A 17048-nucleotide genomic window follows, 5' to 3' on the forward strand; every position below is an offset into this window, starting at 1 on the left:
GGTATTTTGGGAGTAGAAATTTGAACAAAAAGTAGGGGTCCGACTTATAGGCATGACATACAATCAGATAATTTTTCCACTGGGTATTTAAAACTTCGTTTTTGGGTGCCAATTTGCTTCCAACTTTTGACTTGTGATCCCTGTACTTGACATGTTTATATTTTAATTACTAAAAAGATAAACACATTAATAAATGCATTGAAAGTTTCAACTGTATTTCTTAAAAATATAAACAGGGTTTATTTGATAGGATCTTTTATTTAAGCAGGCAATTATTTACGCCTGAGGTGATAATAGCTGTAGGTATAACTGTACTAAGGACAATACAAGCCAACACTGAGTGTAAGGGGCTAATTACCAACCCTAATCGATCAGTATGGGATAAAATACCTGTCATTTTATTTCCAGTAGCATTTAAACTAGTTTTTGAGCTATAATCAAGTTGTAATGAGTGTTAAAAAAAATAATGGCGTCCAAAATCGAAAGTTACAAATTTCAAGAAAGATAACTCTGTTTACAGAAAACTATTAAAAAACATGGCGTCTACAAGCGATCTAGACAGTGGGATTACAGAACAGTAATTTCTGTTGAATACTTAAAAATTAAACACTGAAATAAATGCTGGTCTGTTTAAAAAAAATAAAGATCGTTTTATAATTATTCATAATTAATTTCACCTGAGGTGATAATAGCTATATTGGTGGCTGTAGGTGGCATGTCACCTAAAACAACACAAGCTAACACACCAGTTTTAAAAGGGGCTATACTATCTTAATCAGTCAACAGGGGATCAAAATCACTATAATTTTATTTTCAACAGTATTTTAAATAGTTTTAGAGCTAATACCAAGAGTATTAATAAAAAAAAAATGGCGTCCAAAATTGAAAGTTATTATTCCAGGATAGATGTCTTAACTGAACACAACACTTTTAAAATGCATCTAGAAATGATAACAGAGGGGTCAAACACCAATACATTTAATCTAGAATATAGTCTTGCTTGATAAAATGTGCTAATTTGATTGAGAATTTATAGACTGATTATCCTGAAAAAGATACCCGACTTATAAGAGGGTCAATGGCAAAATCTTGTAAATAAACTTGAAAAAAGACAACCGACTTATAGGCGAACAATACTTATAGGCGAGTATATACGGTAAGCTTCAACTCTTATTAAAAGAACATGTAAGAACTAGAACCATTTAAACAGGAGCTTAGACTTTTGGCAATTGTGTCAAAGAGCAATGTGATGTAGGCCTGTGTATTTCATTACTGACCACTCAGCCATGGCTCTTTTAAATCAAGATTGATTTGTATGACTTTTGAGCTATGACTACTATGCAATCTTTGCATATTTTACTCAATACCAGCATCATATTTAATTAACTAGTTTTGATGCAAGATATAGATTGTTACGTCCTATCAAAAATCTAAGGTCTTGTTAAAATGGTTGTAATTCATGCATTACTGAACTGGCTTCTGTTCTTTTATGTTCAATTTTAAATGATGATGCAATGCTCATGTAGATCAAATTATATCAAATTTAAACAAATTTGATAAAGCTATGCAATACTCATCAAAGTTATAGTACCGGTAAACAGTTCAATGTTTAATGCTTTCATTTCTTTGATCACCTGATCAGATAACTGCAAAATTTGATGCACATTTGAGAAGTTGAGCAATCTGTGTAAGGGATCTCTTTGGAGGCCATACTGCAGAATGCCATGGTACTTCTCTGGAATGCGACTAGTGTCAACAGGCAAAGATTCTGCTTCATGTACAAGCTTCTTTTTAATTTTTTCAGCCCCATATTTCTGCCATGGAATCTCACCTACAAAAATACAATGTAATAAAAAAATAATACAGTTATAAAAAAATAATATCAATTAAACTACCGTTTAGCAAATATTTGATAAATTGTCTACATTTGTTCCAGCATTTTCTAGTTAAATCTCAACAAACCGCACTAAAATACCTTATTGTTGCTCTTATATTTTGAATCTGCTTACTTTGCTTTTGGATCAAATTTTATACATTTCATTTTCAGTCATGATGTCATCAAAGTTTTAATTCACATATAATACACTCAAATTTTTGGAGGGGGGATTGTCTCATATTTTTCATTTGCTTTTGGTCTACGTTTCTCTGTTTTAATATTTGATTAGGTAAATATATGTATTTAATAAGATTTTGATAGTTCGTGGAATAACTTATCACATGTATTTTAATTCCATATGCTTCCCTAACACCTCTGAGAAAATGGCTTTTAATATGTATTGTTACAATTATAGCACAACTGCTTTTTATGTATGAATTAAAAAAGCAGGTCTCTCTTGAAAATGAAATTAATTAGTTTACACAAAAACTAATTACTGATGCAGGTTCTATACACTTGGCACATCTTTGCAATGAAAAGGGATAATTGGAACAACAGCGGCAGGTCTTGTCAGCTAGTTGTTATTCAAATTGAATTATAAAACTGAACTAGAGGTACTGTGAGCAAGCTCACAATTGATACCCCCCGCTAAGAAAAAAATCATAACGCCTGTATTTTTGCTATTATAGAAAATATTGGATGAATCTATTTCACTGTCCATTTTCAATAAATAACAACTGTTCTATTTTTGAAAACTGTTGATTTTTAGCTTCTAATATTTCCATTAATACAAGATATGACACAGACAGAATTTAGCTTTTTTGAAACAATGACCTTGAACTTTCTCAATTAACCTTGGGTCAAGGTCATGACACACCAGTTAATCATAAGCAATCTTTGTGTGAAGTAAGAACTTCCAACGAATTTTGCATTTTTTCTGCCAGTGACCTTGACCTTGCCCAAATGACCTGGGTCAAGGTCATGACATACCCTTAGGTCATAAGCAATCTTTGTGTGAAGTAAGAACTTCCAATGATTCTCCATAAGAAAGATATGGACTGGACACGAATTTTGCACTTTTTCTGCCAGTGACCTTGACCTTGCCCGAATGACCTTGGGTCAAGGTCATGACACACCCTTAGGTCATAAGCAATCTTTGTGTGAAGTAAGAACTTCCAATGTTTCTCCATAAGAAAGATATGGACCAGACACGAATTTTGCACTTTTTCTGCCAGTGACCTTGACCTTGCCCGAATGACCTTGGGTCAAAATAATGACACACCCTTAGGTCATAAGCAATCTTTGTGTTCCAATGTTTCTCCATAAGAAAGATATGGACCAGACATGAATTTTGCACTTTTTCTGCCAGTGACCTTGACCTTGCCCAAATGAACTTGGGTCAAAGTCATGACACACCCTTAGGTCATAAGCAATCTTTGTGTGAAGTAAGAACTTCCAATGTTTCTCCATAAGAAAGATATGGACCGGACACGATTGCACAGACAGACGGACAGACAGAAAGACAGACGGACGGACTGACAAGGTGATTCCTATATACCCCCCAAACTTTGTTTGCGGGGGGTATAATAAGTAATTTCATGCACATTTGCTCTATTTGCTTCATTTTCATTTACGGTATTACATATGTAATAGCAAATGGAGGTACATGTTTGTGACACCTCCAATTGTTGATGTGATGTTCTTCTTGAAAATAAACATTATTCTCTTTCTTACATGAAATACTAACAGTCAAACAAATAGGTTTAAGTGTCATTTTTTGATTTCATTTTGCAGGTCATGTCCTTAACAATCACAAAGATTCTTCCCTTTTTAAGAATTTCAGAATAAATTTAATGGTCAAATATTGTACAATTCAAAAATGATACTTTTAAAAATTATATACGTTCAACCCCAATATGTCAAGTTGTCCCAGACCACTTCAACATATTACACAAAATATTACTATCTGGTTACCTGTTATATAGTTTTTAAGGCACTGTCAATATAAGTGCTAACTTGTCATGACAAAAACTTGCCAAAAATGGCAATCTTAACCTTTGAATCAAAAGAATAAAGAGACTTTATAGATATATACAGCATATTTGTTCATTAGAATTTTATAAATACTTTTGAACAATTAAATTATCATAGGGATAAATTACCTGTATGCAATTCCATTAAGATGAGATATGCCAAATAAACTATGAAGCAGAGAGCAAAATTAACAAAAAGTTAATAAGAATGGAACAACAATTGTGAACAAATTCAAAGCTTAACAGCCAGTGCATTCTCTCTTATGTAGAGCAAAAACTGAACAAAAAAAAAAAAGTAAGAAAATCAAGAAATCTGTGACTTGCATTTGAGCATTTCCCACACAACACAGCAATAGCTGTACATATCAGAAGCAAAGCTTGGTGGGCATTGATTCATTATTTCAGGAGCCATCCAGTTGTATGCAACATGATCAGAGCGATTGGATGAAACAGCACTTGTTTTTCCCATGTTACAATGATCACTAAAAATTTGCAAAAGTTAACAATCAAGACAACAAGAGGCCCATGGGCCACATCGCTCACCACAGCAATAGGTATGATAAAATCAGCTTAACGGAGTCATAAAGAAACTATCTGGACAATGTAGTTTACATGTAAACCCTGTACAAATAAAAGTCCATTTTTTTACCATGGATATTTTTTGTGTTTATAATCAAGTCCCTTTTCTACTAGGATGATTTTATATCCATATCACCTGTTGAGCATTGCAGTTCTCAAAAAGATCCTACAAAATTGTTTATATATGGGTTATAAACCTACATCAGGCATCAAACAATCGTAAAATTGGAATCCCAATATGGCCTCACCCTACTCCTCATGATTTTGATTTCAAAAAAATTAAACCTACATTATCTGAGGTTGCTTTCAGTAAAGTTACATCTTTTCTAGGCAAGTGGTTTTGGATAAGATTTTTAAAAAAAATTTCTAACTATATTCCTATGTATATTATAGCGCTCCCCCCCCCCCTGTTGTGACCCAATCCTACCCCTGGGGTTCATGATTTGAACAAACTTAAATCTACCCTACCTGAGGATGCTTCCACACAAATTTCAGCTTTCCTGGCCGAATGGTTTTTGATAAGAAGATTTTTGAAAATATCAGCAAATTTTCAATAAATCCTAATTATCTCCCCTTGATAAAGAGTGTGGCCCTTCAATTTCTCAAACTTGAATCCCCTTTACCTAATCATGCTTTGTGCCAAGTTTGGTTGAAATTGGTCCAGTGGTATTGGAGAAGAAGTTGAAAATGTAAAAATATTTCAGACGGACAGATGGACAGACAGAAAGATGCTGGACAAAAAGTGATCAAAAAAGCTCACTTGAGCTTTCAGCTCTGGTGAGCTATAGTCTGTCCCAAGATATCTTAGATTCATATTTTGCTTAATTGCTTGATATTAATAAATATCTCAGGGTTCAAACGATGTTCATTCAAAAGTATAAAACATTTCCAAGATTTCTCAGTCGAATGCCCGTTAGCTTATCAGGTTTCAATACAATGCTAAAAAATGTGATGTCTACGGAGATTTTGTATTGCAGCAAGCCCGGATGATAACGCTGAAAAATTGCGCGATGTATTCCGAGTGTATTCCGAATGGAGTAAAGATGTAAACATTCCCCATTTTAAATCTCTGTAAGGAATCTGTTTTCGTTCCTGTGAATTTTTCTGAGTCACAGTTGATAATGTGTCAATGAAATTATCTAGGAAATGATCCCTTTCAACTATTACAAGTGCAAATCTTTCACAGGTATGTGTATTTTTTTTAAAAATTGTCCAAATGTGCTGCATTAATATCTTGGGACAGACTATAATAACCACTTATAAAATGAACTCATTTTGAAGATATGATACAGTGCTCCCTCAAGATTCATATTGATTTCAAAGACCAAGTACATATTCTGACTTGTAATTTCTAATAATAATCCAAATATACATACACAAATTTTTGCAGCATATGAATAAATGATTGACTTCATATCCTAACGAAATGTTTTTTTTTAAAAAAGAGAGTTTTTCCTCCTTTTCAGTATTTCGATAGCAATGAAATGAATCGATGCAGCAGCATTTGACCTGTGTTTCATGCCTGAGAATCAAAACATTAATTTTTTTCTGGCTTTATTTATCAATAATATACAAACCTTTCCAGCATGTACTCAAAGTTGCCAAGCTTGGCTTGATGGGGATTGACTAAACCAATGGCATGAGAGGTTACGTAACAATGAACTAAGTTTTGGTCATGAAGGAACAGCAAAGCACTACAGATCTGTCTACAGACTTCAAGTATCTGGTTTGTATGCATTTTTTCCACCTATATAGAAAATTGAATCAAAAATTACGATCAGAGGAATTTTATAGTTTTAAAAAAATTAACTAAGCCAAGGCAAAGGTCTTATCAACAAGTATAACCATGCATCAATAAATTCTAAGTAAACAATTAAGAACAAGAATAGAATTCCTGGGTCCCCCGCCGGTCAAGCAGTATACTAGTATCGAGTCTATCGACCAAGGCTGATTTTCGAACTTGACCAAGGTATTAGTGGTATAAACATTTGGTATAAATTTAATGAAAATCCGTCAAAATTTGTAGGCATGAGAGCGCTTACAAGGTCAATTTTTGGATAAAACGGAGTCATTATTGTGGTCAAAGTCCCATAACTCCAACAAAAAGTATCGACCAATGCTGATTTTCGAACTTGACCAAGGTATTAGTGGTATAAACATTTGGTATAAATTTAATGAAAATCCGGCAAAGTTTGTAGGCATGAGAGCGCTTACAAGGTCAATTTTTTTATTAAACGGAGTCATTATTGTGGTCAAAGTCCCATAACTCCAACAAAAAGTATCGACCAATGCTGATTTTCGAACTTGACCAAGGTATTAGTGGTATAAACATTTGGTATAAATTCAATGAAAATCTGTCAAAATTTGTAGGCATGAGAGCGCTTACAAGGTCAATTTTTTATTAAACGGAGTCATTATTGTGGTCAAAGTCCCATTACTCCAACAAAAAGTATCAACCAATGCTGATTTTCGAACTTGACCAAGGTATTAGTGGTATAAACATTTGGTATAAATTTAATGAAAATCGGGCAAAGTTTGTAGGCATGAGAGCGCTTACAAGGTCAATCTTTTTATAAAACGGAGTCATTATTGTGGTCAAAGTCCCATAACTCCAACAAAAAGTATCGACCAATGCTGATTTTCGAACTTGACCAAGGTATTAGTGGTATAAACATTTGGTATAAATTTAATGAAAATCCGGCAAAGTTTGTAGGCATGAGAGCGCTTACAAGGTCAATCTTTTTATAAAACGGAGTCATTATTGTGGTCAAAGTCCCATAACTCCAACAAAAAGTATCGACCAATGCTGATTTTCGAACTTGACCAAGGTATTAGTGGTATAAACATTTGGTATAAATTTAATGAAAATCCGTCAAAATTTGTAGGCATGAGAGCGCTTACAAAAAAGTGTGACGGACGGACGCACGGACACACGCCCGGCATTTCTATGTCCCCACACCGCGTTGCGGCGGGGGACAAAAATATACATGGATATCTTAGTTTCAATTAACTTTGAAATATCAATAATCTGAACTATATGTAAACATTCATGTATTCATCATAATTCATATAATTTTATAAAAGTGAAAAGTGTCTAAGTGGTCATCATGATTTTCACAATCAAGTTTTACCAAGTGCCTACCTTTTGATGTAAATGGTAGTACAATGAACCAAATGTAATGTTCTCATACAATAGAACAATTCCATCCAAGTTATTGGTCTGACAAATTCCCATCAACAGCAACAAACAAGGATGTCTGAGTTTTCTACATCCAAATATTCAAAGAAAGCAACTGATCATGCAACACTACATTGTATATTGGCAATCTCAAGAATTATTTTTTCTCCAAAATGCTCACACTGATTTGTCCTCCCTATATTTGAAATTTACATTTATTTTAAAATAATCACAGTATTTTTTTTTTTTAAACATCCAACTGACTACAATGTATTAATAAAATACAGTTTTCATGCATGCTGTGTATTTACCCCATATAGTCAGCTTCTTTAATCAGCAAATCAACTTCTGTTCCAGCATCCACATCTCTGTGTAACCTCTTGGCTGTTACTTTTGTATGCTTCCAAAGCATGCTTCATAGAAGAAATGCACATAAGGATTTTTTTGTTATGTCAAAATGCACCCTGTTCAGCAGACTACAATAGTTCTAAAACTATTACTTTTTTAGCAATTTTACATAAATCAATCTAAGAAAAGGTTTATGAATAAAGAAAAAGACAGACTGTTAGTACCATAACAACTGTTGAGCTAAAATAAAGAGCTTAATTACAACTATATAAAATTTTATCAAACTTTAATCATAAAACCTCATAATCACACCTTTGCATCACAACAAAACTTCCACTATCATAGGTGGTACCGTCTGGGTCATGAATCAGTACAGTTTCATTTACAAGTGGAATGGTACTCATAAACCCACCACTGCTTTGATGATCATGATAAACCTATAAAGCAAGAATAATCAAGTTAAGAATACAAATTGAAGGCTTATTAAAAATAACATCAAAGTACACAGACTTAGCTATTATTATCCTGGAAAAATAAAATTACCTTGCCATATCCGAGACTCGGAGAACTTTTCAGCTGATCCAAGTTGACACTTGACTGACCTCGAATTTTTTCATTAAACATTCTAACTACAGGGTTGTTCCTTATGTACAGAGCCATTCTGCTTCTAAAATCATGAAGTGAAGCATTTCCCAAATATTTGTCAAACTACACATGCTTAACCAATGAGGCAATTGCCAATGTTTTCCAACAAAATAGTAAAATTTAATGTCAAAAAAAACCCCAAAAACTGTCTTACATATACCGGTATGTACAATTTCACACTTTACCTATTTGGATGTTCAGAGTGAGTTGTATCACGAAAATCATGACCAGATCTGGTCAATGCAAACAATCTGGTCTTTTCTAAAAATTCAATCATTTGCAAACGCTTTTTAGGATTTGGTTGCATCAAAGCCCAGTCTTTTGTGGTCCTGCCATCCTTGTCATGAAGTCGTAGATCTCCATTATGTGTAAGCAATTTTGAGAGTATGTTTAAATTTCCACTAAGAGCTGCAACATGCACTGGTGTAGCACCTGAATCACTTTTCCTGTACAGAAAATTTAATATTATTATTATAATTTGAATTTTGTCAGGGAAGTGTATACTATATAATATATAGTTATATATTATGTTATTTGTGTCTCTGCTTTTGTAAATCATAGTACATGTCTACTTATATTGGTTAAAAAAGAGGCTAATGGGCAATAGTCTCCATTTTGCACAAGTCAATTTCTAGTAAAATTCATTTGCAGTTTCCAAGGGAGTTGTAGAGAGTGATTTGTTTGTCAATAAAAGCCTGTATATGTATATTATGTAATCACAGACTGGCAGCTATCGAGGAGCTGCCAGGTACTAGCAGCTCAGGCGGAGCTGCCCCCATTATGTATATATATGGATGAAAGCGCGAGTGAGGTATAGTCTGTCCCAAGATATTTTTGCCGCATATTTCCTTAAATTATTTGATATTTATAAATACCTCTTGGTTCAGACAATGTTCATTCAATAGTATGAAAAAATCCCAAGATTTCCTTTTTTGAAACGCACCCTCTAGCTTGTCGGGTATCAATACACGGCTAAAAATAAAAAGTCTACTGGGGTTTTCCATTGCCAAGGAGATGAAGATGCCCGGATGATAACGTTGAAAAATTGCCCGAGGTGTCCCGAGTACTTCCGAATGTAGAAGAGATGTCAACATTCCCCATTATAATCTCCTTAGGAAATCTGTTTTTGTTCCTGTGAATTTTTACGAGGGAAAAATGATAATGTGTGAATGAAGTTATCTTGGGAATTTTCCCTTTCATCAATTTTAATTGCACTTCTGTCACAGGTATGTGTATTTTTATTAAAAATCTTCAAATATGCAGCAAAAATATCTTGGGACAGACTATAGAAGTATTTTTTTTTTTTAATTTGCAATTTATAAATTTTTCACATAGACATTCATACACACACTCATACAATCTCAACAAGAATATACAATAAATAGCTTGAGGAATATAGTTGATACAACGTACAGAAAAGAAAGTATACGAGTCTACTCTTGAAAAATATTTCTCCACAAAGTCCATCTTTTGTCAAATATTAAATTTCATTTCAGAATTTTTATAAGATATACATTTTTCAATTTCATATTCACTTTTAAGTAACATAATAAACCAGATTAAAAAAGAAAAAAAAAAAAAAGAAAAAAAAAAAAAGGTGAATTAAAATGGATTAATTTATAGACAATAGTGGAAAAACAAGATCGCACGTTCGGTCGCACTACAGAATTAATATGTTTCATCAAATATATGACTGCCGTCACGAGAAAAGGGCCCTTAAGGTCAAAATTTCACAAACTTACTTTTTTGTCAATTCCGATTAGTTAACTCTTTCTGAATACAAATATAAAAAGATATCCAAGATCTTGTGTGTTTTAAGCATTTTATGACAATTTTAGTAAGACATGTTAACACGACTTTGACGTAGCTGGTCGAAAACGTCACGACGTCATGAACGTCAAGTTTTGTTCTGCATTAATTTGTTTCTTCTATACTTCCTTTCACATCGTATTTAATTGTTTGAAGTAGAATTAATTAATAATTTTCTACAATTCTAGATTTCTTCCAATTTTAACAAAAGAGAGCAAAACAATTTGAAGATCCAGATATAATTAAAGTTCTGCAGCTAATCCAGATACACTTCCGATAAATCCACATGCAACCCCCCCCCCCCCCCCCAACCATCGAAAATAAGATAAATAGATAGATAAAGGATATTTAAAGAAAACAAATATCAACTTCTCCCCAACCTTTAAATGCATCAAAGTTATTTAAGCTGCAGAGAGGCAAATTAACAAACATGTAACAAACAAAGATAAAGATTGTCAAATTCGAATCCTATGTTTCCACAATTTCGGGGCATACACGAGTTTCTTTTCAAAAGGAGAAATATTTATTCTTTTTATCAACCTTTTGCACGGAAAATCGCTTAATTACTGATATTACTTTTTAAGTATCTTTATAGTTCTGAAGCAAGTTTAAAATCAATCAATAGCTGTTTTTGAAACTCGGAAGTTATATGGTGTTAATTTACTTTCCCGATTTCTCTTCTCTTTTATACGTTATCAATACTTAATTCTTATGAAATTACCGGTGAAAAAAATCGCTTTGACTGTCCCACTGAAAAGCTCCAACTACAAAAATGTGGAGAAAAGATTTTAACAAAAATGGCATCTTGTATTTATAGATTTAAATTTACATTCACCAAGTATTATCCCTCTTTTTCTTACGAAAATTGATTGTAATTCACAGCTGTGTAGAAACAGACAGGACTGAAATCTCCTCGGTCCAGTTTTAACCATGCAGTTTATCGATCGGTCGAAATCTTCAGCAACCTAAGAAATATCACGGATTGCACGAAGTAATCATGATGATGCCAAACTCGAATTCCCATATAAGACGCTTTGGCTACAGCTTTCATCTAACGTACTGGTGTATATTAACAATAATTTAGAGACTTTTACATACTTATTACAATCAATTCAATTCATTAATCTATTAAAAGAAAGATGTAAATATAAACAATAAAATGCTTTCCTCGGTGATACATGCGGGCTACAGAGACATCCACATTACCGAACGCGGGTTACGGTAATTTTTTCGGTATTGATCGCTACCTTTTGTTTATGTGTATTGTTTAAACATACTCATACACACCTAATTAAGTGTATCAAATACGACAGACCAACTTAATACAACACCTCCCTTCAACGTACTGAATCTACAATTCTATTCAATCGCTTTGTAAGTTCATGCGTACCGTTGCATTTTTATGATGCGATTTTTATAAACCATAATCGTTGAAATATTTAATTATATATAAGCATTATTTACATTTTTTTTTAAATGCAAGATTGCATGTAACTTTTAATAGGACTTCTGCATTTATTATGTCCACTTTTTTACACTAATCAATAGTACAGTGCCGATAGACGTAGCTTATATTCAGTGAGTAGTAACATTTTTACATGTTGACTTAATTTAATTTTCTTATTATCAGTGTTACAAGATGAATGAATAAATGTATCTCTGCATTAATCTCTCTCTCTCTCTCTCTCTCTCTCTTTGAATACGAATATCGGCCGAGTGATTATCAATTTGAAAAAAAAGATGAAAAATTAAATAAAAGTTAAAAAATATCGCGATTCTCGGATTTTGTTTTATTGCTGTACATTGTACATTGTAACATACACACATAAACATTGACTTCAGTATCATCGTAATTTGTTTCTTGTAAAATAAAGAAAAGATGAGAAACCATCATCTATGAAGATGAATTGTACGTCCATGCATGTTATTAATTGTAAGTGTCGCACATCTAGTGTTTAAATTATATTTATCGATAAACATGAATTGTTTATTCATAAAACGGCAATTTTTTCGACTTGATATCAAAAGTATAGTAGTATAATGATTGCATTTACAAACCTGTTTAGTTTTAAGGAATTTTGAATCTTGTACGTTACTGATTTGAGATGAATATTAATAATCGTATAAAAATGCCAGAAATCCATGAAAATGTGGTGAGTTTTCAGGTATGCTATGATTGATTTTTTTTTTTAGATTTTATGTAAAATAGCTCAAAAAGTACACACAACACGTGGATTTGGGTTGTTAAATTGCACAAGAAAATAAAATATGCTGCGCTCAAATAATACACAAGTTTTTCAATCGTACAGGCAGATATAATTTCATGTTTTTTCATTAAAGGCACTTTACATGAAAATGTCGCTAAGAATCAGATTTTCCCATTCATGAAATCAAATGCGATACATCAGAGTAGATTTTTACGCTGTGAAAAAAATTCTCAAACTTTTCGAATCCGTTATTTACATGTATGCGTTTTAATTCGTTAAATAATTTCAAAATTTGATCGCAAATTCTTTAGTAATAGTTTTATATGAGAATTTATTTTGTTTGTTGGTCGTAGCACTATAATTGAGACATAGCCGCTTCTCTCGTGTCCCTTCTGACTTATTTAAGAAGTGGTGTAGAATCGTCTCCCGTGAGGAAAACTGTTTTTAAAAAAATCTTTTGAAATATTTGACTGGTATTGTTTCACAGTAATTACTGCGCAGATAATTGTTTGATTTGAAAAATACTGCTCTGCATCAATTCGGTATGTCTCAGTATGTCTCAGTATGCCTTCAACCCCTCTTATCAACAACGAGTATGCAGTGTAGTTTTTGTTTTTCACTTAAATAAATCATACATGTATTGCTAATTAATGCAAACTAGAGTACTTTATTAATCATCGTAAATCAACGATCAGTCGCATTTAATCATACGCAATAAGTAAGCGTATGCGAGACGGGACTTTGGTTTCGATTTATAAAACTGATATCCCAAGTAGAGCATATATATTTTCATCACACACCAGAATGGAAAATATGGTGTTTACGTTTCATAGCTCATGCAAAAGCAGCATTTTTATGATATTTCAGCACCAACTTATGTGCAATATTACGCGTTCGAAATGTGTAGATATTGACGTTACATGTGTATATTTCATTTATTAAAACTTTATTAAATGTTTATTTTTAAAATGTAATATTTGATTGAAAAAATATTAATCGCGGAATAAAAACAAGGCCAGACTCTAGTTATTCAAAAAGCAAAACACAGACGCAGAAAAAAAATAGAAAGAGCAAATAGAAAAACTGCGTTTACAATGCCGCTACTTTGACGTCGTTTTCTGAGCATTGTGACGTCAAAAGATAAGGGCCCTTTTCTCATGACGGCAGTCATATATTAATTGTGATCAATGATGTCAATATTATAAATATACAGTAAAATATTGATAATAAATATAATTTTTATCATATTTCCCATGTTATATTGTTATATATATATAATCTCAGAAAAAATACTCATTAGGGTTGGCTCCATAGCTAAGCAAAACATCAACAGCTCCTTCTTGATTTCCATAGCAAGCGCAGAAGAGAGGTGTTTGTCCAAGATTATTAGGGTAATCCACCTGAATACCTGAAGAAAATATTGACCTTCTATTCTATTATCATAACTTTAGTATGTTTTGTTTATATTAAAAATATGTAGGAGGGTATTAAATCTCTTATTAGTATGGAACCACATCTGATTTTATAAGCTGTAATGTTGGAGTTCGCCAAAGCGAAAACCTATCACCATTTTTGTTTTCATTGTATATCAGTGATTTAGAGAATTTCTTATTAGACAAAATCATTGAAGGTCTCAAGAGTATTTCTGATGCTATAGAAAATGAATGATTTCTGTATATGAAGCTTTTCATCCTTTTTTATGCTGATGATACTGTAATTATGACTGAGACTGCCGATCAAGGCCTCCAGAATGCACTGATTGAATTTTATCTATATTGTAGTCAATTCTGAAGTTACAAGTCAGTACTGAAAAAACAAAAATTTTGAGCCCTCTGCTGAAAAATGTGTTCTATTACAATAAGTTTGCTATAGAAAATGTCAAAGATTTTAAACACCTGGGTATAATTTATTCCAGAACAGGATCATTTGCTAAAGCTAAAAAACATTTGTGTGAACAGGCACAAAAAGAAATGTACAGTGTTATTAGAAAAATAAGACAATTTAATTTACCAGTTGATTGTAAGTTTAGCTTATTTGATAAAATTGTAGTTCCAGTGATATTGTATGGGTGCGAAATTTGGGGTTACGAAAATATAGAAGTTATTGAACGTGTGAATTTTTATTAAAATATGTTTTTAACTTGAAAAGTAGGACTAGTACACCATCCTATATGGTTTACGGGGAAACAGGTGGTTTACGGGGAAACAGGTCGTTTCCCTTTATGTATCAATGTATATACCAAAATTTTTTACTACAGGTCAAAGTTATTTACAAACTCTGAAAGCAAAATTGTATCTGTTTTATGTAAGTTTTTGGTCTTGCAATATCAAAGGGGAAATATGTCTAACTCTTGGATTGCAGGTGTTAAAAATATTTTAGATATGTGTGGTTTTTCAAATATTTGGTATGAACAAAATATAGTAAATGTAAAGTGGAATTATACAATTGTAAAACAAAGGTTACAAGACCAATATATCCAAAAATGGTCTAGTGAAATTAATGACTCGTAAAAAGGGCAAATTTACAAGATTTTTAAGAAAAATTTTAGTTATGAAAATTACATTAATATATTGCCACATAAGCTCAGAAAGGTTTTCATGAAATTTAGAATCTCAAATCACCATCTCCCAGTGGAGACTGGGAGTTGGTACCAAAGAGTGTGTATATAAACTGTGAAATTCAGGTCAAATTGCTGACGAATTCCATTATATTCTTGAATGTAGAGAGCTATTGACATATAAACATTAATATCTTGATGATAAATACTGGTCAGCACCAAATACTATTAAGTTTTTTGTGAACTTAATTATGTCTTGTTCTAATGCTACAAACCTGGAAAAAATTATGTTATTTATAATCAAAATATACAGTCTGATATAATAGTCTGTCCTCCATTATTATACTTTTTCCTATCTTCATTGTATATATTGTATATTAATGCTTATTTAGGCCTACTATTTATCTACTACTTATCTATTCATTTATACAATGTACCTCTGACTTTTGAACTGTATATAATGATTGACATCATGTACCATTTCATGGTTTGAGCGAATAAACTGAATTGAAAAAAAAAGTAAGTCCATAAAATGCAGGTAAATTAATGCCATTACATCTATTATTTATAAAGAAGTATTTATAAATATAATTAACCTGTTGTTAAAATTTTCTTCAGCCGTTTCCTATTTCCTTGCTTTGCTGCATTGTGTAAGTCGTTTCCAAGCTTGTCGTTGGCATTAATTCCCCCAAGTTGAATTGCATTATGCGCCGCCATTTCATTTATAATTATAGTATAATTTCCTGTAAAATATTTCAAGAAACTGTAGATAAACTGAAGACAAATAACAGACAGAACACTGACAGTCATAACGGGAGAAATAGGGAATGAAATAAGCTTAAGATAAGTGGGATTGCTTCCAAGATAATATCGAAGTCTGATTTACAACTTAAATATTGACAATCGATAAGTTGTGTCGTTACTCCTGTAATTACCTTCAATATTATGCCGACATAAATTTTCTGCATCAGACGACAAACTTGCTGATGCGCTTTCCCGCCAAATGTCACTCGGAACCCCTCGGATTTTTTTATGCGTAGCTAATCGAATCAAAGTACTGAAAGTACTAGAAAGCGGTAAAGGGGTGTGGGAATAATTACCAAGCCAAGTTAATATTTTCATTAAATATATCGTTTTATGGCCAACGCTAGATAAAAACTCAGTAAATGTTTAATTCATTAAAAAAAGCAATAACTAAACTGGCACGCCAGTAATCATTGCTTTGGCAATAAATTGAATTCAGTGAATTTATTAGGTGTATAAAATTTAATTACTTATACAGTGTGTATCTATTTTTTGAGAGGGAGACGGACAACCCCCCATCCCCCCCCCCCCCCCCCCCCCCCCCCCCGGCGAAAAGTTTCCGATCTGCATCTGTTTCAGTAACAAAAATAATCCAAAGTTTAAATATTTTCCCAGTAGTGTGCTTCTGTTATCTGAGTACAAGTTCTCCAGTGAAAACAAAATGTTTTTCATTTGTTTTTCCCCCTTTAATATTTTTTTCTTATTTTTGCATCTTAACACTTAATTATTTCAATTACCGGTAAATCACTGTATCATATGATAAAACTGTTAATAATTTGCTGGTTTTTTCTTCCCAACAATGCAGCAATAACAATGACTTTGCTTTTTATGGACTAACTCAAAATACAGGTATATAGGAATATAATCATACTGTATACAGGGTTATTTTCGCCCTGTGTTATTTTAGCCCTTCTTCACTTGCAAACGGTTTCGCCCTGTCTTGAATTCGCCAAGACATTTGTTTAAAGAGAGATAATTTAAGACCTTGGAATTCGTCCAGTCCTAAATTCGC

At 32.6% G+C, this 17048-nt stretch overlaps 1 protein-coding gene across 4 annotated transcripts in view; it reads right to left on the reverse strand.

The window, feature by feature from the left end:
- The window catches only part of LOC128167158 (uncharacterized), a 29596-nt gene extending 13279 nt beyond the window's left edge, over positions 1 to 16317 (reverse strand). For 2 of the 4 annotated variants that reach the window (XM_052832714.1, XM_052832713.1), the window contains exons 1-10: positions 15829 to 16317; positions 13969 to 14083; positions 8845 to 9105; positions 8558 to 8681; positions 8327 to 8451; positions 7978 to 8079; positions 7631 to 7754; positions 6066 to 6235; positions 4234 to 4391; positions 1635 to 1831 (exon numbers count right to left, since the gene is read on the reverse strand). In XM_052832714.1, coding sequence (XP_052688674.1) covers positions 1635 to 1831; positions 4234 to 4391; positions 6066 to 6235; positions 7631 to 7754; positions 7978 to 8079; positions 8327 to 8451; positions 8558 to 8681; positions 8845 to 9105; positions 13969 to 14083; positions 15829 to 16042 — 1590 coding nt within the window. In that variant the 5' untranslated portion in view covers positions 16043 to 16317. The remainder of the gene's footprint in view (positions 1 to 1634; positions 1832 to 4233; positions 4392 to 6065; positions 6236 to 7630; positions 7755 to 7977; positions 8080 to 8326; positions 8452 to 8557; positions 8682 to 8844; positions 9106 to 13968; positions 14084 to 15828) is intronic. The other 2 variants (XM_052832711.1, XM_052832710.1) reach the window with 2 other exon arrangements.
- Between the last annotated feature and the right edge of the window lie 731 nt (positions 16318 to 17048).

The sequence above is a fragment of the Crassostrea angulata genome, chromosome 10 (assembly GCF_025612915.1).
Source record: "Crassostrea angulata isolate pt1a10 chromosome 10, ASM2561291v2, whole genome shotgun sequence".
Classification (NCBI taxonomy): Eukaryota; Metazoa; Mollusca; class Bivalvia; order Ostreida; family Ostreidae; genus Magallana; species Magallana angulata.